The sequence below is a fragment of the Schistocerca nitens genome, chromosome 5 (assembly GCF_023898315.1).
Source record: "Schistocerca nitens isolate TAMUIC-IGC-003100 chromosome 5, iqSchNite1.1, whole genome shotgun sequence".
Classification (NCBI taxonomy): domain Eukaryota; kingdom Metazoa; phylum Arthropoda; class Insecta; order Orthoptera; family Acrididae; genus Schistocerca; species Schistocerca nitens.
In genome coordinates, this window is record NC_064618.1 from 741092945 (window position 1) to 741117347 (window position 24403).

Genomic DNA, 24403 nt, shown 5'->3' on the forward strand with positions numbered 1-24403 from the left:
TATCACCTCTAAAAGCATGTACCATTCCTCCTGACTCACCTTGCCATGGAATATTACCAGACCAACATAAAAATTTAACATTTCTATTACATTATCAGTTACCTTGATTGTAATACAATTAATGTAAATTTTGACTAGTGAAAATTTATGTTTTACTTATTGCTTTTAATTTTGTATCATTATTGTTTTGCAGTTCAGTGAGCCAGGTGGGTTATGTGTGAGTTCTGATGCATCAAGAATTTACATTGCTGACACAAACAATCACAGTATAAAAGTGATTCACTTGGAATCGGAATTGCTTGAAAGAGTAAGTTAAAATATTTATTAAAAACTATCTCATAAAAATTCAAAAAGAAATACGACATTGAATTTTCAATTTGAGCCAATGATAAAATGAATCATTTATCACATACATTGTTACAACTATTGCTAAAGAAATTACATTGCGGACTGTTACTTACTGAAAATTGTAGTAGATCAACTGTAAGGGCACATGGGACGTAGTATGAAGCAAAAAAGTTATCTATAATCCCCCTAAATCATGCCAAGCAAATTTAGGGGTGTTTCCTTCAGAAAGGTCATGGCTAATTTACATACCCATCCTTGATGGGGGAAAACTTATGCTGTAATAAATTTTGACAGAAATGAGCAATGAATATTTGAGTATAGAGTAAAATGAGAGTGGTGTTTTCTGTGTCATAATGAATCGTATAAGTAAGGAAAATGTTATAAATATGACAGAAGTAGCCAAGCCGCACTAAATTTGAACCCTCTCTAAATCAGCAATATTGATTTAATGTTCCTCATTTTCTGCAGGGGTAAACTAAAGAAAAAAAAGCTGCATACATTTTTAAGGAACTGACAATCATGGCACAGTTGTGTTTGAGTTTTTTCTCTCAGGAACTGTGTGCTTACAATGTGATAAATTTCAATTTTCTGTACCAAATCAGTGGCAGTATATAAGCACTTAACTATGGAAATTTTCTTTCAGTCTGCCAGGAAATGTGTTGTTTGAGACTGATGATGCTAGAAAATTATGTACTTACCATATGAGTTGAGTTAGTGTTGGTTGCCTTAAGGGGGAAACCACATTAGGAGGCTGTTTGACACAGATTTTTTGGATTTTTTATGTGGGAAGAATTAATTTGAATTTTATCAAATTTTGACATAATTTCATTCATATTTTGAACAGTTTTTGTGAATTGTTTTGATTAATTTCAGCCAAAAATAACAAAGTTATGCTGTGATGTCCGCTGAAGGTTGTTCTCCAATTGCGTGCAGTGTAGCCATTCTGATTTTCATCTGAAATCACAAAGGTTTTGATTTTACATTAATAACTTATTTTTTAAGAATAAGAACCTCAATGAAGTGAAATAATGAAAATTAAAAATTTTGCAGGTGTTGGAACAACGGCTTCAATTTTAATGATTTTTTTTCTCTAATTATGCAAAGAAAAATGCCCTTAAAATTATGATATCATCTCACAAGTTGCTTCATATAATTTTTAATTTTATAAAGAATCATGATATTAATTTTCATAATGATTAGTACTATACTTTTGAGTTAGACTGCAAGAAAATGTGAAAAAAGTCATTTCGAGATAAACGTGTTTGGAAAATAAATTATCGGAAACTAGAAATTCAAGGAAGTTAACAAAATGTAAAATGCTTACCAATTAATCTGTGATTCCAGCACCATGTAGTAATCCTTCTTTCTCATAGGCTTCATTTTGCGCCTGCATCAGTGCTTTCCGAGCTTTCGGACCTTTCTTCGATTCCATTGAACTACATTGATTCTGCTGCCTCATGCACTGGTTATCCATTTGTTTGGCATAATTGAAGCTTTGCGTGCCTACTACAATTCCTGCCTCATTCATGACTATCAGAAGGGATGAATTTCGTTCCTTGAATAAGCATGCTGCTAAATATGATGCCAATTCAATGGCTTTTAGTCTGGAGTGCAAGTGTTTAGGACCTAATCACCAAATAGTGGAATTAAAACTTTCATTCGCATTTTGTGTGTGGCCACCTAAACATCTCTCCAGAAATTCATCCCTTGACAAATCTTCATATATTGGAAGATGTACACTCGGTTCTATGTTCATAAAATCTAAATGAATGCGAGTTTCGCTTTGAAATTTTAACAGCGTATTCTTGGATAGTTAAGATAACAATTTATGCAATGAGCAAATTGGATTTTTTGAACCTAATGTGGTTTCCCCCCCTTAAAAGTAGCATCCATTTTAGACCAAATATCTTCATTCATTCACTTCTAGCCGGCCGAAGTGTCCGTGCGGTTAAAGGCGCTGCAGTCTGGAACCGCAAGACCGCTACGGTCGCAGGTTCGAATCCTGCCTCGGGCATGGATGTTTGTGATGTCCTTAGGTTAGTTAGGTTTAACTAGTTCTAAGTTCTAGGGGACTAATGACCTCAGCAGTTGAGTCCCATAGTGCTCAGAGCCATTTGAACCATCATTCACTATCATTCACTTCTGCTGCTCAAAATATTCCTATGTATCATTTTATGTGAGGTTGTGCAGGAGCTGCAACATTTTTGCCTTCCAGATGAGTACAAGAAAAGGGTATGTAGTTAACTGCTACAGTGACAAATGTGGAACACATTTTACGTTGGAAAATTCATTATGTAACCTTGTCTTGGTTTCAGTGTTTATTGGGTTCAGTTCCTTCTTTATCCAATATCATTCTCACATGAGCCCCAGTTACCCATAAGCTGTTGGGATAGTCTTGTTTTAACTGACAACATATTTTTCAGTATTGTCACTGTAACACACAATAAAATACATTGTGGCTGTGTGTCTCCAAGACGTCATCATCAGCAACAGTGGAGAGATTATAATCAGTTGTTTCTTTCTAGAAAATGGGGCAAGTGCACAGATAAACCTTACAATGAAGTGAATATTCTGAAATTGCCCATGTATGTTGTTTACTGGTTTTAGCATATGGCAAACATGGTATTATAAACTATTTAAAGACAGATTAATATGTAAGATATAGATTTTATTAGGTCTGGCTGCCTCATTTTATGTCATTGGGGTATACACATGGAAATGAGCGAGATTTACACCGCTTGTATTTTTTATGAATAAATAACATCTACAAAGTGCAGCCTGGGCATGGGTGTTCGCAGAAATTTTTCCAAGAGTGTGTAAGATTAAAGAAATACCAATTTTGATATAGCTGATTTAGTGAGTTTGAAAATGAGCGATGGCCCAAAAATTAAACTAGACAAAAATATGCGAGATCTCTTGAATCTAAAATGATTGACATTTTTCCAGTAATTATTTTTAAGCTAGATTAGATTGATATTTAAACTGCAAGTGTAGTTAGAGCATACAAAGTAAATCTAGTTATGTTAGTAAAATGATGTGCACCTTTTTGATTCAATGATCGGAAATTACAACCTGAAATGAGTTGTCTAATGTAATTACAAAGAACTAAATATTGATATTTTTAGGACTTACTTCAATATTGTGCAGAAGGAATATTGTCTGAGTTGTAAAAAATCGAGAAATATAATTGAGAAGGAAAGTATTAAAGATATGAAGAGAGTTTGAGTTTGTAGAGTAGAAATAGCAGAAGTCTAAAAGGCAAAGGCATTGTGACATAAAAATCATAAGAAAGTTTAAGATTTCCAAGTACTCGGAAGTTAACTCCACCTAAATTGTTGTTAAGACAAAACTTTAAAAAAAAGGTAGCCAGAATGTATTGTTTTCCCATGAAAACTACTTGTTTAAAAATTCTTTCTTGTAATTATGCCTTGAAAAAATATTATTACAAATTTCCTGCAGTGCCATCAACAGTCAAATAATGTAACAATAAAGCAGTATTAGGTTGAAAAGTATAGGCAGGTTAAACCAAGTACACTATAGTGGAGATTAGGGTTCAAATATTTATCATATTGAGAAAATGTTATGTGCAAGGCACAGTCCTTCAGTTGCAATTGAGTCACCATTACTATTGTATTGTCAGTTGAGATGAAACAATGAAATGTGCGAATAAGAAACACCTTGCTCTCTCCATTCGGTATTTGTTACTAACTTTATAAGATATCAGTAATTGGAGAAATTTATCAAAGGAGTGATATGTATCCCTGGATATTCTTACCAACAGATTATATTCGTAAATGAAAAAAAATTAAATAAGTTATTATAGAAGAGCACACAATCTGTTATTTTATTTGCACATGGAGAATATGCCAACCCTCCCAGATAGCCATGCACGTTCAAGCAGTTCTTCCAGGATGGGGAGGTGCACCAACCCCAAGGCAAGCATCAATGTGCCACCAGTGTGGATATGGTTTTTAGGCAGTTCCCCACATCCAAGTAGGTGAATACCAAGCTGGTACCTGACTCGTGCCTCAGTTACACGGTTAACAAACATTTAGAAAACTTTTGCTCACTTTTACATGAACAATACTACACACAGTAAGTTGGGGTACCTATATTGTGCCCAGGGAGGTAAGGGGGTGGCAATAAGAAGGGCATCTGGCCATCCTTTGAATTAACCATGCCTCGTCCATTTAATAACCATGCCAACTTTGCATTGTTGCAGGACAGAGGGACAAGAAAATGATGATGATGATGTTGATGACTATGAGGAGAAGGAGGAGAATATTATTATTATTATTATTATTATTATGCCAAGGGGCAATGCATGTGAGCAAGATGGGTCAGCGACTGCAGTAACTTTGCAAGAGGAAGCACCTACACGTATGCAAGTGTAGAAGTTGTGGCCGAACTATTTTCAGGAAGAACCAAGTGCTCAGAGAATATATAATTTTGACAGTAGTTGTGATGTCGATTCAGTCATATGAAATGTTACATTCAAATTCATTCATTTTTAATGAAATATCTGTTCATGGGCAATATATGGGTTATAAATATAGATGTTTTTTGTACCGTTCAATAACAGTTACATAAGTGGTAGTGAACCAATCATTGAAGAAGTCCATTGTAGCATTTCTAGAGAGCATGGTTGAAAAATATAAAATGATATTAAAGAATCTTATACAATAACATGTGCAATGAAGTAAAATACCACTAAGTGTTAGCCCTAGAAACACATCAGGGAAGAAAATAAAAGCTACTGACACAGGTAATCTTGTGGAAACTATGATCCTTAATCTTAGAATTCAACTTGGCTAACTTTAGACTAGGTACCTCACAATGGAAAAAGACACCAGGAAGAGGAATTCACATTTGATTGTCCTAAATATGTTTCCTGAAAATTGTGTTAAGCAGTTAGTTAGATAACTGACTTGTCAAGAAGTGTCTGAGATCTCATAAATAACAGACATATACAGTGTTATTCAAATAAAGGGTAACAGGAACTCTATGAACATAAGGCTGTTGTAGCATTAAAGGAATGAAAAGAAAAGAAGGAAAATATTTCTGCTAAACAAGTGTGATAGGAATCAAATTGCTGATTATCTAAGCAGTCCTCAACAGACAGCCATCCCTGGGGAAGTAAGTTTGGAGTCTCACTGGTTAAAATTCAACAGTATTGTAGACATGTATGTGCTAAGCAAGGCTGCGTGGGATGGGAAACATACACCTTGGTTCAGTAACCATTTTAGAAAGTTTTTCCATCACACACTTAATTGAAGGTGTAGCTATGTTGACAGACAAAAGATGCATTGATGCAAAATGAACATAAGGATAGCAAAGTGAAAAATGTTCTGTGAATATGTTAATAAAATTTTACCTTCTAATGTAATAAAAAATGGGTGCACACGAGGATGTAAACCTTATTTTGTGATTTTGTTCGGTGATTATTACCATTGAGCCAACAGATCTGTCGAAAAGCATTAAGTTTACTTGCCCTTATGTAAAGTCAACGTAAACACCAAAGTCACTCTTGATTATACTGGCACCAATACAGAAGATTGTAGAGAGGAGGCCAAAATACTTATTCCATCTTCCCAAATTTCAAATCTTTACTTCTGGAAAGCATTGCAGACAATTAAGCATAGTTAGTGAACACATTATAAACTTGCATTATACAGAACCAGCTTTGTGTTTCAATGGAATACTTTCTGACAGGCAGAGCTCAACACTTTGTTCTTAACATGGGGAAGTAAGTGATGACCTACCCTAAGGGGCTCTTATATTGTCTTTACTGTCACAGCATATATAAATAATCAAGTGAATAAAGCCAGAAGTTCTGCAAGACTGTTCACAGATGCTGTTGCATGTAGGAAAGTCTGAGTGTCATATGGTCTGATGAATCCCAGTCCTTCTTCGTCACGCCACTGTAAAGATGACACATCGAGTTTCAGAGAGGCACAGTGAAAAGACTGTTACACATTAAGCTTTTGGCCAAAAAACACACACGCATTCACGCAAGCAAGCACACATCACACGCACATGACCGCTATCGCTGGCTGGTCAGACCAAACTGAAACACGTCTAATGGGAGCAACAGTCTGTAGTGGAGTGAGGAAGGGGGAGGGATAGCAGTGTATGGGTGAGGGAAGAGGTAATAGTACTGGTTGGTGGAGTGTGCAGGGACTAAATATGCAGGCAAGGCTACCTTGTGCTACATCAGGAAACTGTGGGGGAGGGAGGGAAAGGAAAAAAGGGAACAGTAGGAAGAACTGCAGAGAAGGGGAAAACATCTGTGGATGCATTGGCAGAGAGCAGTGCAACATGAGAGTGATCTGAGGTGAGTTGGGAAGAGCTAATAGAGCAGAGGAGGCATAAACTGTTGGGTGAAAGGTGTGGGACAGTACATTACCGTAGGTTGAGGCCAGGATGATTTCATGAGTGGAGAATGTTTCAAGAAAGCTGGTGGTGGAGGGGAGGATCCAGATGGCCTGGATTGTGAAACAGCCATTTAAATCAAGCATTGATTATCTATCATGATGCCCTGAAACGAAGGTCATCCTATCCAAGGTCCTTCCCACCCCTCCTAAAGTGGTGTTATGTCACCTACCCAACCTCCACAACATCTTAGTCCATCCTAATGCCGCCGGCCGGTGTGGCCAAGCGGTTAAAGGCGCTACAGTCTGGAACTGCGTGGCCGCTACGGTCGCAGGTTCGAATCCTGCCTCGGGCATGGATGTGTGTGATGTCCTTAGGTTAGTTAGGTTTAAGTAGTTCTAAGTTCTAGGGGACTGATGACCTTAGAAGTTAAGTCCCATAGTGCTCAGAGCCATTTGAACCATCCCCATGCCACACCCAATCCCAACTCTTTGCCATAGGGATAACATCCTGTGGAAGACTCAGGTGCAAGACCTGCCCACTCCACCACCCACCCAGCAGTTCCTTTTCTGGTCCTGTCACAGAGTTATCCCACCTCATCAGAAGTCAAGCCACCTGTAAATGCAGCCATGTTGTGTACCACTCTGTTGCAAACATTGCTCAGCTTTGTATGTTGATATGACTACCAAGTGGCTAACCACCAGGATGAATGGCCACTGTCAAACTACGACCAAAAGAAAAGTGGACCACTCTGTTGTACAACATGCAATTGAACATAACATGCTTGATTTAAATGGTTGTTTCACAACCCAGGCCATCTGGATCCTTCCCTCCACCACCAGCTTTTCTGAGTTGTGCAGGTGGTAGTTATCCTTACAATATATTCTCTGCTCCAGAAACTATCCCACCCCTAACCTATGGTAACATCTGTGCCCACACTCTCTCGGTTGCATCACCTCCTCCCAACTTACGTCACCACAACCTCATTTTGCAATGCTCCCTGCCAATGCACCCCTTCTCTGCTCCTCTCCTGTTTTTTTTTTCCCTTCCCTCCTGATCCCACAGCCTCTTGATGCTGCACCAGGTAGCCTTGTCTGCAACCTCTAATCCCTGCATGTTCCTCCAGGCAGCACTGTTTCCTCTTCCCCCATCCATATTCTGCTATCCATCTCCCTTCCCCACCCCTCTATGGATTGTTGCTCCTGTTCATTCAGTTTGGCCTGAACAGCCAGAGATAGGGGTCATGTGTGATGAAGGCTTTGGCCAAAGACTTAATGTGCAACAGTCTCTTCATTGTGCATGTCTGCCACTCAGTGTCATCTTTACAATGAGTAGCGATCTATCATTACCATAATTCCATAATTGTCAGTTACTTCTTCACATATAATCCATGTGAAAAGTTATGAAGATGGAAAAGCAGAGAAACTGGAGTTCATACAGTGTGTTACCAAATGCCATTGCCTCTGCAAACCATTCACAAATTGAACCGAAAAGGGGGGGGGGGGGGGGCAGTGTCAGAAGTTCCATGCAGCTTTTTGCGGATGATGCTGTAGTATACAGAGAAGTTGCAGCATTAGAAAATTGCAGCAAAATGCAGGAAGATCTGCAGTGGATATGCACTTGATGCAGGGAGTGGCAACTGACCCTTAACATAGACAAATGTAATGTATTGCAAATATGTAGAAAGAAGGATCCTTTATTGTATGATTATATGATAGCGGAACAAACACTGGTAGCAGTTACTTCTGTAAAATATCTGGGAGTATGCATATGGAACGATTTGAAATGGAATGATCATACAAAATTAATTGTTGGTAAGGCGAGTGCCAGGTTGGGATTCATTGGGAGAGTTCTTAGAAAATGTAGTCCATCAACAAAGGAGTTGGCTTACAAAACACTCGTTCGACCTATACTTGAGTATTGCTCTTCAGTGTGGGATCCGTACCAGGTCGGATTGACAGAGGAGATAGAGAAGATCCAAAGAAGAGCGGCGCGTTTCATCACAGGGTTATTTGGTAAGCGTGATAGCGTTATGGAGATGTTTAGCAAACTCCAGTGGCAGACTCTGCAAGAGAGGTGCTCTGCAATGTGGTGTAACTTGCTGTCCAGGTTTTGAGAGGGTGCATTTCTGGATGAGGTATCGACTCCTGAGGAGATCACGAATGTAAAATTAGAGAGATTCGAGCATGCACGGAGGCTTTCCAGCAGTCATTCTTCCCGCGAACCATACGCAACTGGAACAGGAAAAGGAGGTAATGACAGTGGCACGTAAAGTGCCCTCTGCCACACACCGTTGGGTGGCTTGCAGAGTAAAAATGTAGATGTACCCTATGCTCCCTCTCACAGTCTCCCTCTCTCATTCCTCCTCCCTGACACTCACACCACCCTACTTCTCTCCCCAAGCCTCCCACCTCGATAACTAAAATGTTGGATGTTAACATTCAGCCAGAAGAAAAGTGCACCCCATATATTTGCTTTAAGAGTGACGTGTGGCCTTAGATAGTAGATCGACACTCCCATCAGAAGTGTGCTGAGCACTACTGTTTCTACTCAATGTAATTGCTCCCATTTCATTTCCTATTTAAAACTTTGTTTCTGTTTCTGTGTTATATATTGTCATCATCAGAAGTACAGATGTAGAGGTATTGGACTCTTCTGCTCAGTCATAGAACTGTTTTACTAGAATTTCTATTGTTCTCTTTCAGTTATTTAGTGATTCACATAGTCATTCTCTAAGAGTTAATGTTTAATCTCACTGATTTTTTCTGTTGTAGGTGGATGTTCATATTTCTAATATGTATAAGAAGAAGACAAGAGCACCAAGAAATTGTGTCCAGACTAAAATTGCTAAAATACATCCTAATGGAGGAAAAGCCAAACTGAAATTTATTGTTGGTCTTGATGAAGGCTTATCATTGACTCCAGATGCTCCCCAAAAATGGGCACTTGAGTTTCCTGGTAAATCACTGCCAACACTTTTATTAAACCATTTTAGAGTAGTTCTATTAACATGATGTATTGACTTCTTATTAATACACTACTGGCCATTAAAATTGCTACACCACGAAGATGACATGCTACAGATGCGAAATTTAACCGACAGGAAGAAGATGCTGTAATATGCAAATGATTAGCTTTACAGAGCATTCACACAAGATTGCCGCCGGTGGCGACACCTACAACGTGCTAACTTGAGGAAAGTTTCCAACTGATTTCTCATACACAAACAGCAGTTGACCGGCGTTTCCTGGTGAAACATTGTTGTGATGCCTCGTGTAAGGAGGAGAAATGCGTACTATCACGTTTCCGACTTTGATAAAGGTCGGATTGTAGCCTATCGCGATTGCTGTTTATTGTATTGTGATATTGCTGCTCACGTTGGTCGAGATCCAATGGCTGTTCGCAGAATATGGAATCGGTGGGTTCAGGAGGGTAATATGGAACGCCGTATTGGATCCCACTGGCCTCGTATCACTAGCAGTCGAGATGACAGGCATCTTATCCACATAGCTGTAACGATTGTGCAGCCACGTCTCAATCCCTGAGTCAGCAGATGGGGACATTTGCAGGACAACAACCATCTGCATGAACAGTTCGACGACATTTGCAGCAGCATGGACTATCAGCTCGGAGACCATGGCTGTGGTTACCCTTGACACTGCATCACAGACAGGAGCGCCTGCGATGGTGTACTCAGTGACAAACCTGGGTGCATGAATGATAAAACTTCATTTTTTCGGATGAATCCACGTTCTTTTTACAGCATCATGATGGTCACATCCGTGTTTGGCGACATTGCTGTGAACGCACATTGGAAGCGTGTATTCGTCATCGCCATACTGGCGTATCACCAGGCATGATGGTATGGGGTGCCATTGGTCACACCTCTTGGTCACCTCTTGTTCGCATTGACGGCACTTTGAACAGTGGACGTTACATTTCAGATGTGTTACGACCCGTGGCTCTACCCTTCGTTCGATCCCTGCGAAACCCTACATTTCAGCAGGATAATGCATGACCGCATGTTGCAGGTCCTGTACGGGCCTTTCTGGATACAGAAAATGTTTGACTGCTGCCCTGGCTAGCACATTCTCCAGATCTCTCACCAATTGAAACGTCTGGTCAATAGTGGCCGAGCAACTGACTCGTCACAATACGCAAGACGCCAGTCACTACTCCTGATGGACTGTGGCATCGTGTTGAAGCTGCTTGGGAGCTGTATCTGTACACGCCATCCAAGCTCTGTCTGACTCAATGCCCAGGTGTATCAAGGCCGTTATTACGGCCAGAGGTGGTTGTTCTGGGTACTGATTTCTCAGGATCTATGCACCCAAATTGCGTGAAAATGTTATCACATGTCAGTTCTAGTATAATATATTTGTCCAATGAATACCCGTTTATCATCTGCATTTATTCTTGGTGTAGCAATTTTAATGGCCAGTAGTGTATCTTCTCAAGCTCCAGGACATTCAAAGATCTGAGACTGCCCACTGTCAAAACTTCAGACTTCTGCTAATATGGTTATTACCTGTGATTTACTTTTTTGTTACCATGCGTTGAATACATATTGAGCTGACAACAGCCAAAAATTTTGAACAGTTTAATATATACTGATCAGCCAGAACATTATGACCACCTACCTGATAGCCGGTATGTGCACCTTTGGCACAGATAACAGTGGTGACGCATTATGGCATAGAAGCAATAAGGCCTTGTTAGGTTGCTGGAAGGAGTTGGTACCACATCTGCACACGAGTCATCTAACTCCCATAAATTCTGGGGAGGGGGACGATGAGCTCTGATGTCACGTCCAATCACGTCCCAGTTGTGTCTGATAGGGTGTAGATCTGGAAAGTTGGGGGATGGGGGGCAGCACATCAATTGGAACTTGCCACACTCTTCCTGAAACCATTCCATCACACTCCTGGCCTTGTGACATGGTGCATTATCTTGTTGAAAAATGCCACAGCCATTGGGAAACATGATCATCATGAAGGGTTATAAATGGTCTGCAATCAGTGTACGATACTCCTTGTTTGTCATGCCGCTGTGCAGAAGCTCCACTGGACACACGGATGCCACTACCAGCTTTTCTCTGTCCCACACTACAGGTGTCAAGGAGGTGTTCCCCTGGAAGATGACAGATTCGCACTGTAAAGACTACACCAACATCCAGTACCAGTGGTCACATGCCCATTTCAGTCGTAGTTGCCGACGTCATATTGTTAACATAGGAACATGTATGTGTCAGCAGTAGCGGAGGTGCTTCATTAGGCATGCTCAGTGTACTGTGTGTTCAGACATTAAAGTCTATAATTAGTTCCAATACATTTCACTGCTTGTCCAACATCTGTAATGAGGGGTGGCCGCCCAGTTCTACAATGTCTGGATGAGGTTTCACCACATGTTGAAGGCACTCACAATAGCACTCCTCCAACACCCAGCAAGTCATGCAGTTCCCAAAATGCTCATGCCAAGCCTCTGATCCATCAGTCTGCCCTCTGTCAGACTCGGATAGATTGCATGCCTTCCTCATTCTACATGTGGACAGAATGCTCACTGATACTACATACACTGCACATGTGTGTGTCTAGCAGTCATTCCTCACCAGGTGATTCTGCTATCACCTGATAGGTTTATATCAGTAGTAGGTCATAATGTTCTGTCTGATCATTGTATATTTTGCCTTGTTTTCCATTCCTGGAGGTTCTCCTTAATCATGATAAATTTCTTTTGCAATGCATCCCATATAATAAGGCTTCAAGCAAAGAGTAAGCCTCATTGCAGTGTACAGTTTTTCAGCTTTCCGATTTATATATACAGGGTGGTCCATTGATAGTAACCGGGCCAAATATCTCATGAAATAAGCATCAAATGAAAAAACTACAAAGCACAAAACATGTCTAACTTGAAGGGGGAAACCAGATGGCACTATGGTTGGCTCGCTAGATGGCGTGCCATAGGTCAAACGGATATCAACTGTGTTTTTTTTAAATAGGAACCCCCATTTTTTATTACATATTCATGTAGTAGTAAAGAATTATGAATGTTTTAGTTGGACCACTTTTTTCGCTTTGTGATAGATGGTGCTGTAATAGTCACAAACGTATAAGTATGTGGTATCACGTAACATTCCGCCAGTTCGGACGGTATTTACTACGTGATACATTACCTGTGTTAAAATGGAACGTTTACCAATTGCGGAAAAGGTCGATATCGTGTTGATGTATGGCTATTGTGATCAAAATGCCCAACGGGTGTGTGCTATGTATGCTGCTCGGTATACTGGATGACATCATCCAAGAGTCTGGACCATTCGCTGCATAGTTAAGTTATTTAAGGAAACAGGAAGTGTTCAGCCACATGTGAAATGTCAACCACGACCTGCAACAAATGATGACACCCAAGTAGGTGTTTTAGCTGCTGTCGCGGCTAATCCACACATCAGTAGCAGACAAATTGCATGAGAGTTAGGGAATCTCAAAAATGTCGGTGTTGAGAATGCTACATCAACATTGATTGCACCCGTACCATATTTCTATACAACAGGAATTGCATAGCAACGACTGTGAACGTCGTGTACAGTTCAGCCACTGGGCACCAGAGAAATTACGGGACGATGACAGATTTTTTTGCATGCATTCTATTTAGTGACGAAGTGCCATTCACCAACAGCGGTAACGAAAACTGGCAAATATGCATCATTGGCCAACGGAAAATCCACGATGACTGTGACAAGTGAAACATCAGCGACCTTGGTGGGTTAATGTATGGTGCGGCACTATGGGAGGAAGGATAATTGGCCCCCATTTTATCGGTGGCAATCTAAATGGTGCAATGTATGCTGATTTCCTTCGTAATGTTCTACCGACGTTACTACAAGATGTTTCACTGCACGACAGAATGATAATGTACTTCCAACATGATGGATGTTTGGCACATAGCTTGCGTGCTGTTGAAGCAGTATTGAATAGCATATTTCATGACAGGTGGATTGGTCGTCGAAGCACCACATTCCATGGCCCTCACATTCACCGGATCTGACGTCCCCGGATTTCTTTCTGTGGGTAAAGTTGAAGGATATTTGCTATTGTGATCCACCGACAACGCTTGACAACATGCATCAGCGCATTGTCAATTCATGTGCGAATATTACGGAAGGTGAAAGACGAACTACTCGCTGTTGAGAGGAATGTCGTTACATGTATTGCCACATGCATTGAGGTTGACGGACATCATTTTGAGGATTTATTGCATTAATGTGGTATTTACAGGTAATCACGCTGTAACAGCATGTGTTCTCAGGAATGATAAGTTCACAAGGGTACATGTATCACATTGGAACAACCGAAATAAAATGTTCAAACGTACCTATGTTCTGTACTTTAATTTAAAAAACCTACCTGTTACCAACTGTTCGTCTAAAATTGTGAGCCATATGTTTGTGACTATTACAGCGCCATCTATCACAAAGCGAAAAAAGTGGTCCAACTAAAACATTCATATTTCTTTACGTACTACATGAATATGTAATAAAAATGGGAGGTCCTATTTTAAAAAATGCAGTTGATATCCGTTTGACCTATGGCAGCACCATCTAGCGGGCCAACCACAGTGCCATCTGGTTTCCCCATTCAAGCTAGACAAGTTTCGTTCGCGTGGAGGAAAGCAACCAGTTTTCTGGCTAATAATGCAGAGGGAGAGCAGCTGGTAGGTATCCAGGCTTGGCAAATGGGTATCACAGCCAGTGGGAAGTGGTATATGATGAAGGTGAAGCATATGCATGTATTGCGAAGGAGTGAGAGAACAGAGCAAGAGGAAACTGCTGGGTGGAGGGTGTCAGCACTGTGAGTTAATTATGATTGAGGCCAGTAGGGTTATGGGAATGCAGGATGTATTGCTAGGATAATTCCCATGTGTGTAGTTCAGAAAAGCTGGTGGTGGAGGGATGGGTCCAGATGACCCACGTTGTGAAGCAACCATTGAAATCAAACATGTGCTCAGCTCCATGTTGTGCCACTGTGTGGTCAACTTTGTTCTTGGCCATAGTTGGCAGGGACCATTAGATCTGGCTGATGGCTGGTTGGTTGTCAGTCACATAAGAAGCTGTGCAGGTATTGCAGCAGAGTTGGCATATGACATGCCTGTTTCCACTGATGGCCCTGCCTCTGATGAATAACACTGTGACAGGACAGGAGAAGGAATTAATTGCTGGGTTGATTAGGCACATGTCTTCCATTTGGGTCTTCCACAGAGATATGATCCTTGTGCAAGGGGTTTGGAGTAGGAGTGGCATAGGGATGGACTAGGAGGTTGTGTAGGTTGGCTGGGCAATGGAACGCCATTTTAAGAAGGATGGGAAGGATCTTGGGTAGGATGTCCTTCATTTCAGGGCACGATGATAGATAATCAAAGCTGCGGTGAAGGATATGATTCTGTTATTGCAGTCCAGGAGAGAGGAAGGGGAAACTGTTGGATGAAGGGTGTGAGGACGGTGAGTTAATGAAGACTGAGGCCATGAGGGTTATGGGAGCAAAGAATATGTTGCAGGGATAACTTTCATTTGCATAGTTCAGGGAAATTGGTGGTGGAGGGAAAGATCCAGATGTCTGAGCTGGGAAGTAGGCATTGACTTGGCTGCATGGTTTACAAGGTGGGTTCTCCTTTATGGCTATTTCTTGGGGGTGATGGGAGGTTAGTGGTGTGTGAGGACATGGCATGGGAAATCTGTTTGTAGGCTATGTTGGGAGAGGGGGGGGGGGGGTTCATGCATGTCTGTAAAGGCACTTATGAGACCTTCAGCATACTGGTCAAGGGAGTTCTTGTCACTGCAGATACACTGTCCATGGATGGCCAGACTGTACAGGAGTGTTTTCTTCATGTGTACAGGAGTGTTTTCTTGGTGTGGAAGAGATGACATCCATTGAAATGCAGGTAATGTTGGTGATTAGTGGGTTTAATATGGACAAAGGTTTGGATGAAACCATTAGAGAGGCGGAAGGTGGCACATTGGGTGGAGGAGAACGACATGAAGTGGTTGGGAGGGAAGATGTTGAGGCTGTGATGGAATGAGGATAGGGTGTCTGTGTCCTGAGTCAACATCATGAAGATATTGTCAGTGAACCTGAACCAGACAAGGGTTTGTGGCTTTCAGAGGCTAGGAAGGTTTCCTGTAGATGGCATATAAGAAGGTCGGCACAGGAGGGTGCCATGCAGATGCCCATGTCCCTTCCATGGATTTGTTTATACACCTTCCCCTCAAAGGAGAAGTAGTTATGTGTCAGTATATAATTGGTAAGGTGTTTGAGGAATGAGGTAGTGGTTTGGAGTCCAAAAGATGTTGGAGAGGTAGTGTTCAGCAGTGGCATGTCTCCCTTTCCTTATCTCCATCCCAACATTCACCAGAACCGAAAACAGTTGTTAATGTATCCAATCCCACAGAAGTTTCAGTCCTATTCAAAGGCCTCGTCTTCAGCCCCACACCTAAGTTTAATCATGTTGCATTTGTCAAAGATCTACTTTCTTGTCCCAATTCTTTCAGTGGAAACATATTTTTGCCACCAGTGCCTCCAACCAAAGACAACCTTATACAACATTGAACTTACCTCTCCAAGTTTACATCACCATCCAACTGTGATCTTGCGCCCTCCCACCTAACCACCCACTCATCACCTTCCAGGAATTCCGTACCTCCAACTTGGCTACACCATCCTTCCCCAGGTACCTTTCTAAGAACACTAGCCTTTCAGCAGAAGTAAAGACAGCTATTCACAATCTCAAAATGGAGCCTAACCTAATCATCTCCCTCCATGCAGGCAGTGGTTCCACCACTGTCATGATGAATCACAGTGATTACCTAACAAAATGCTTCTGCCAACTGTCTGACTCCTCCACCTACAAGCTTTACCATAGTTATCCCATCCCAGAAGTCCAAAACAACTTCCATTCCGTACTGAAATCTTTAGTCCCATCCCAGAACATCTCTCCTGAGTCTGATTCCCTCCTCACCCCAATGACACCCCACACATCACCCTTCTGCTTATTTCCCATAATCCATAAACCCAACAATCCTAGACAATCCAACGTAGCTGGTTATTGTCCTCCTATTGAAAGAATTTCTGCTCTTGTTGTCCAACACCTTCAACCAATTGCCCAAAATCTAGCTTTTCACATCAAAGATACAACTACTTCCTTCACAGAATCTCCACCCCTTTACCCCCTGGACCCCTATTTGTCACTGTTGATGCCACCTTCTTATTCACCAACATCCCTCATGCCAAAGGCCTTACCTCTCTTGTCTGGTTCAGGTTCATTGACAATTTCTTTATAATCGGGACTCAGGACCAAGACACTCTATCCTCATTCCTTCACAACCTAAACATCTTCTCCCCCATTTGCTTCACCTGGTCCTCATCAATCCAACATGCCACCTTTCTGGACATTCACCTCTGTTTATCTGATAGTGCAGTCCACACTTCTGTCCATATTAAACCCACCAATCACCAACAGTATCTGTATTTTGACAGCTATCGTCCCTTCCGCACCAAAAAATCCCTCCCCTAAATCCTGGCCACCCATGGACTGCGTATTTGCAGTGACGAGAAGCCCTTTGCGCAGTGTGCTGAAGGTCTCATGAGGACTCTTACAGACATGTACTTCTCCCCCCTCCCCCCCAAACATAGTCTGCTAGCAGATTTCCAGTGCCACATCCTCACACACTCCTAATCTTCCCCCCATTTCCAAGAATCAACTACAAAGGAGTGGCCCAATATCACCCTGGACTGGAAAAAACTGAACCATATCCTTTGTCATGGCTCTGATTATCTATCATATTGCCCTAAAATCCCACCCATGATTTTTCCCACCCTTCCTAAACACCCTGGACTGGAACAACTGAGCCATATCCTTTGCCATGACTCTGATTATCTCTTATCACACCCTAAAATGAGGGACATCCTACCCAAGATCCGTTCCACCTTTCCTAAAGTGGTGTTCCGTCACCCACTCAACCTACACAACATCCTACTCCATCACTATGTGACTCCCACTCCCAACCACTTGCCACAGGTATGTGGAAGACACAGTTGCAAGACCTGCCCAGTCCACCCACCCAACACTTCCTACTCTAGTTCTGTCAGAGGCTTGCCCTACCCCACCAGAGGCAAGGCCACCAGTGTGAAGCAGACACATCATATACCAACTGCCGGCCGGTGTGGCCGAGCGGTTCTAGGCGCTTCAGTCTGGAACCGCGCGACTGCTATGGTCGCAGGTTCGAATCCTGCCTTGGGCATGGATGTGTGTGATGTCCCTAGGTTAGTTAGGTTTAAGTAGGTCTAAGTTCTAGGGGACTGATGACCTCAGATGTTAAGTCCCATATACCAACTCTGCTGCAGTCACTGCACAACTTTTTATGTTGGTATGAAAACTGATCAGCTGCCCACCAGAATGAATGGCCACTGCCAAACTGTGGCTGAGAACAAAGTTGACCACCTGGTGGCCCAACATGCGGTTTAGCACAACATGCTCAATTTCGGTGGCTGCTTCACAACCCGGGCCATCTGGATCCTTCCCTCCACCACCAGCTTTTCTGAACCATGCAGATCGGACTTATCCTTGCAATACAGCCTTTGCTCCCGTAAACCTCATAGCCTCAATCTCAATTAACCCACTATCCCCACAACCTCCACCCAGCAGTTTCCCCTTCCTCTGTCCTGTCACACCCTCCCAATTCACATATCCAACTCACCATCATGCACTGGTCCCCATCAGCTGCAACACCCATTCATCCCATGCCTAGCCTGTGCACCTGCTACCCCTTACTCCTGTAATCATAGCCAGTATATCAGCCACCTCCCTTTAAGCCACTTGCCACTCACCCCTAACCCCTGTCTCTGCCTCCTACCCCTTTCTCCGTCTACCCATCCCACCGCAGTCTATGTGCAGATCTGCATTCCTGGCATTGCACATCCAGCTGTTACCATGTAGGAGCACAGGCATGTGTGTGCTTGCCCGTGTTTGTGTATGTATTTGTATTCTAGCTCAAGAAAGGATACTTCAGAGAGCTAGCAAGTTTTCTTTCTCTTTTGTGTGTGCCTGTCGAGGACTCAGTGCTTCTGCTTTTCAGTGAATGATCTCCTTTATGCATAAAGTTTTTACATTCTACCAGAACTTTTGTACTATAGTTATTTGCTACAGGTTTGTTGCAAGTATGTGTTTACACTACAGTAGGAGCTGATCATATACATTTGAACTCTGCATCCTTAAAGGAAGACAATTTTTTTAAAATTCCTTTTATCTGTGCCGAGAGTTTGTCGTTGTTGGTGCCATGTAGGTTCTCATTGCTGTACCACAGATTTGTTTGTAGTTGAAGCCTTCAAAGGAGAAGTAATTATTGGTGATGATATAGCTGGTCATGGTAACCAGGAAGGAGGTTGTAGGTTTAGAGTCAGTCGGGCATTGGGAAAGATAGTGTGCAATAGTGGCGAGGCTGTGAGCATTGGAGATGTTAGTGCAGATCGAGGTTGCATCGACAGTGATGAGCAGTGTGTTGGAGGGAAACAAACAGGAACTGTGGAGAGTAGGTGGAGGAAATGATTGGTGTCTCTTAGAGGATGGTATATAATGGGTAAAAGGTTGAATATGTTGGTCCACAAGAGCAGAGATTCTCACAGAGGGGGTACAGTAATTGGCCACAATGAAGTGTCCTGAGTGGTTGGATTTATAGACTTGAGGAAGTATGAAGAAGGTAAGAATGGGGGAGTGGTGGTTATGAGGAGAGAGAGACTCAGGGGAGAGATCCTTGGATGGACCTAAAGATTTGAGGAGGGACTGGTGATCCTGTTGGATTTCTGGAATGTGGTTACTGCACAAGGTTTGTAAGTGACAGCTGACAGGGACTCTCTGCAACATAATCCCTGCAGTTCATAACCACAGTGGTGGAGTCAGTGTCAGCAGGTATGATGATAAGGTCTGGATCTGTTTGTAGGTGGTGGAATGTGGTTCTCTCTGTGAATATAAGGTTGGTTTCCATGTTGAGGGATTTGGAGAATGATGGTGAGGCGAGGTTTAAGGTTAGTAAATTCTGGAAAGTTGACAAGGGATGATTGAGGGATTGAGTCGGGCAAGGTTCAGTATTGCTTGTGGATTGAGTCTGACTGATAGGGTTAGTGGTGAAAAAGAGTTTCCACTGTAAGAACTGGGAGAAGATCTTTAACAAGTCCAGCATGATTGAATTTGGGAGCGGGTTAAAAGGTGAGGCGTTTGGAAAGGACTGATACTAAAGTGAGACTGAGGATTTTGGAGGACAGCTTCATGGCAGTATTTTGTGTGTCGTTCTGGATTCTGTGTGGTGGTAGGAGGGAGTTCCTGAAGATGTAAATATAGTAGGTCTGTGAGGCATTGTTTGTCAGCTGTGAGTGAATGCGGGGGACATTTGATGGAGGTTCTTGTAAAAGTGATGAATAGCAGTAGTCCAAGGTGGCAGTAGGTGGTGAAAAGGTAGGAGAGTTTGTTGAGGAAGTATTGTGCATGCTGCTCTAGTTTCTGGAAGGCAGGAGTTTGTCTGGGAGAGGGGATGAAGAAATATTCAGATAGAGAGTGGGTATTGCAAGGAGGTTTGGGCCTCATTTATATGGTTTTACATGGCTACGTTGGTGAGGGCTACGGACTGATGCAATCTGAACAGATGGCAATCATTATGGAAGGAAGGGTTGCAACCGGAGACTGGTAATTTGTTTGTCAGGCCATCCATAAGTGAGGCAACAACATTTGGGGCTGGGTTCTAGATAGGGATAAGGAAACGTTTCTGTATTGGGCCATATGAAAAGAACAACGATCCAGAGTCGAGGTTAAAGAAAAAAACGCCAAAAAATATGTGGAAAAAAAATCACAAAGAGGTGAAACGGTTGAGATGCAAATAAAAAAAGGTGCGACCTGAGGTAGTAGGACCAATAGTGGAAGACAAAAGCAAACTAAAATTGACATAAAAGCTTAATGAGATCCAAAAGAAAAATAAATAAAAATACTATAGTTGTCGGGTACAGGTTGGTGGGTGGATATGTGTGACGAAAGGGGCAGCAGTTGTAACTGGATTATGTAGTTCAGTATGTGCATGCTGGAATATAGGAAGAGAGAGAGTGGGGCGGTGGTAGTTAGATATGAGTTTCAACAAAGTATGTGTGGCACAAGAAGGTACGGACTTTCCATTGTTTCATCTTGATTTTTAACGTTTTCTTTTACAACATTCCATATTGATTTCAATTTGTTCAATGTTCCTAAAATTTTGTACCTTCTTAGCTTTTTTAATCACAACCATATAGATTTTCTTATATATCTGAACAATTCTGTGAAGTGTTGCTCTTTTCTTTGTTTAGTTAATATACATGGTTCCAGAATTTGACCAGGTACTGTGATAGCAACTGATATACACTGGTATTTGTTTTGAAAATACATTTTCTTAGGTTTCTTTTGTTAACACTTGAATAAAAAATTCACCTTTTCTGTGTAGACTGCCACTTTCATTCCGTTATTTTTTGCTACCTGCTGTATACAAGAATTTATACATGTTACGAGTGTTCTGTGATCTGAAATACCTAAGTTTACATTTAGAGCCTCAATGATGCCATTTTCAATATTTGTGTAGATATTAATCTAATATATCTAAAAACATGATGTGACTTACTGAACGAAAGCGCTGGCAGGTCGATAGGCACACACCACATAGACACACACCACATAGACAGACACCTGCCAGCGGTTTCGTTCGGTAAGTCACATCATCTTTGTTTTTAGATATATTTTTCCCACGTGGAATGTTTCCCTCTATTATATTATTAATCTAATATGGAAGATGAAGACTTTTTTATTCTAGTGGTGTCCTAAAAGAGTGGTTTCATGTGAAAACTGTTTAGTGAAAGTCCTTTTTCTTCACTTTCAACTAAACACTTAATATCAAAATCCCCACATAATAATAATTTCACTTCGTTATTATAAAAAATATTTACACTGCCTCCATTTAAAAAAGTACATTTTTATCTTATTGACAAGACACTGGGCAGTAGACTTCAAAGATCTTGTGCACTTTAGCATGAGTTGACCCAAATGCTTGTGCCACTCTGTGAGTGCCAGTGGATGGGTCCTCTTCAAAGGCAGCCATTTGATACTAATGGACAAAAATGAAGAACAATTGAAATGCTTTTCATATGGCTTACCATACATACAGTAAATTCCCCTCCCCCCCCCCCCCCCCGCCCCCCCCCCCCCCAATACCTCACATTTCTACAGTCTCACAGGAAAATGTAACGATCACAGAAAGTTCACTTTGTTGTATGTACACTCTGCAATTGCAGAAATAGTAAATGTGGAGAATACAGTACCATACCTGCCTGCAACTTTTTGGTCTCTGTCAATTGTGACAGTACCATATCTACCTGCAACTTTCTGGTCTCTATCAGTTGCTACAAACATTAAATGATGCAGAGCATTTCTGTTGGGAACCCATTCTGATACAATTATACAGCTGCCCTGCCATTCCCACAATATTCACTGTAGGCAGGTAGCACATCAGTCATCTTGTTACTTGGCTGCTAGTACATGTCATAATGCTGTTGACAACATTATTGGATTAGTATGTGACACAATTAGCCAGTTATAGTGAGAACATGGAACTATAGTACACTGATGGCTATATTTTGCGTGACTAATAAGCTAACAAATGCAATACAGAGTAAGTGAACTAATACTCTCAAACTTCAATGCTCCGCAGTACTTAAGCCAACACTTTCAGGCTTAGGTTCCCCACTTAAAAAGACCAGTTTCCTGTCCTGCACAACATATTAGGCTTTATGCCCTATAGTTTTTTATCTCCCAAATAGATTTTGATAAACTTGTCATATTTTTGTTGCAGATGAGGAATGGCAGTCCAATAATTTAAGTGGAGAGTACAAAAAAGAATTAGATGTTGAACTAACAGTACCAAAAGCCAAAGAAAATCAATCAACGTCTGCAGTAATGGTTTTTCGGATGTACCTGTGTAGAGCTAACAATGAGTGTCTTATGAAGAATCTACAGTTTCTGTGTACTGTTCATTATGATACTGCTGCACCCACAGTAATTAGTGACAGTTTCAAATACATAGTATCATAACACTGTTATATAGGTAATCAATGTGCACTTATTTCGTTGCTTATTAACAGTGCAATTCAGTTATGGAAATCCTGAAGACATTATTCCTTTTGAGGGAAACACACACAGAAAATATTTTCAGGTACTTGTAACTCACAATTGAAGTAACTGTACTGTTCTACAGTACACCTGATAATAATGTAGAAAGCAAAAACATAAAATAATATATTTTTAATCTGTACAAATGAATTTGTTAAAAAATAGCAAATTAGGTCATGTCACAAATTATCAGTCTGTACAATACTATTTGTATCTAGCACATGTCATTTATGTACTCTGTTTATTATACTTTTCATTGGCTGCCAAAGATTGTACAGCCAGTGTCACATATTAACTGATTAATTTTAAACTAATTACTTCAGTTAAGGTGTGATTTATACAAAATGAAACAAAAATAAATGCCTCACATCAGTTGCAAGCAGAGAAAGAGAACGAAAAAACGAGGAGTTAAATAACATTTCTTGCAGCTGGAACTAAACATGTATTAATTTCTTTAGGTGGCTTTGAATAAAAGCATAATATATTTAATAATAATCTCATTATTTTATGAGATCTAAGGACAAATGCTTATTCAATAACTGTTGAGAACCTGGACACTATCAAAAGATTTTCCTTTGGCTTAATTAGAGTGTGTGCAGTTGATGTAACAGGAACATAAAGTTAGTTTAGTATTTAAGTCACATATTATGATTTTAAGTTAATTTGAAATGGAATTCCTTCATGTATTACCAAGAATGGAATGGGTAAAGACTACCACTCATCTGTGGAGTTATAGAGTGAGTGGAAAGCACATAAAGTACACTACAGTGCAAACTTAAGCATGAAAATGATTTTTGCTTAATGTGTCACTGCAAGTAAGACAGCTCAATGAAACTTAGACAGTATATCTAAAAACAAAGATGATGTAACTTACCAAACGAAGGCGTTGGTATGTTGATACACACACAAATAAACACAAACACACACACAAAATTCAGGGTTGCTTCATCAGGAAAGAGGGAGGGAGAGGGTAAGGAGTCATTCCAATCCCGGGAGCGGAAAGACTTACCTTAGGGGGAAATTTTGAATTTTGTGTGTGTGTTTGTGTTTATTTGTGTGTCTATCAACATACCAACGCTTTCGTTTGGTAAGTTACATCATCTTTGTTTTTAGACATATTTTTCCCACGTGGAATGTTTCCCTCTATTATATTCAAACTTAGACAGTATTTAGAAATAACTGCTACAGTACAACACAGTACAGAACATAACTGACAGAAATACGCATTGGGATGAATAGAAATGACACTTTTATTCAAAGACAATAATTACACTGAATTCACCACCTTTTATGACCATCCCATGGATATTACAAAAGACAGAATATGGTTTTTTAACAGGGTGCATGATCAACACGGGTGGCAATGCATGCTGTGGAATTTGCTCCTATGCCAGTAACAAGGTTGGTAAGGAGTTCTTGTGGTAGGGAGTTCCACTCCTCCTCCACCGCAGTTGGCAACTGC

General features: G+C 41.1%; 1 protein-coding gene across 2 annotated transcripts in view; it reads left to right on the forward strand.

Annotated features, from left to right (window-relative positions):
• LOC126260146 (NHL repeat-containing protein 2) overlaps positions 1-23466 on the forward strand; it is a 180189-nt gene extending 156723 nt beyond the window's left edge. Inside the window, exons 9-11 of one of the 2 annotated variants that reach the window (XR_007546610.1) lie at positions 194-307; positions 1222-1316; positions 9495-9623. Coding sequence is in view for 1 of the 2 variants with exons in the window: in XM_049957401.1 (XP_049813358.1) it covers positions 194-307; positions 9495-9678; positions 22625-22863 (537 nt within the window). In the remaining variant the exon portion in view is untranslated. Of the gene's footprint in view, positions 1-193; positions 308-1221; positions 1317-9494; positions 9679-22624 lie in introns of those variants that run through there. The other variant, XM_049957401.1, reaches the window with a different exon arrangement.
• The last annotated feature ends 937 nt before the right edge of the window (positions 23467-24403 follow it).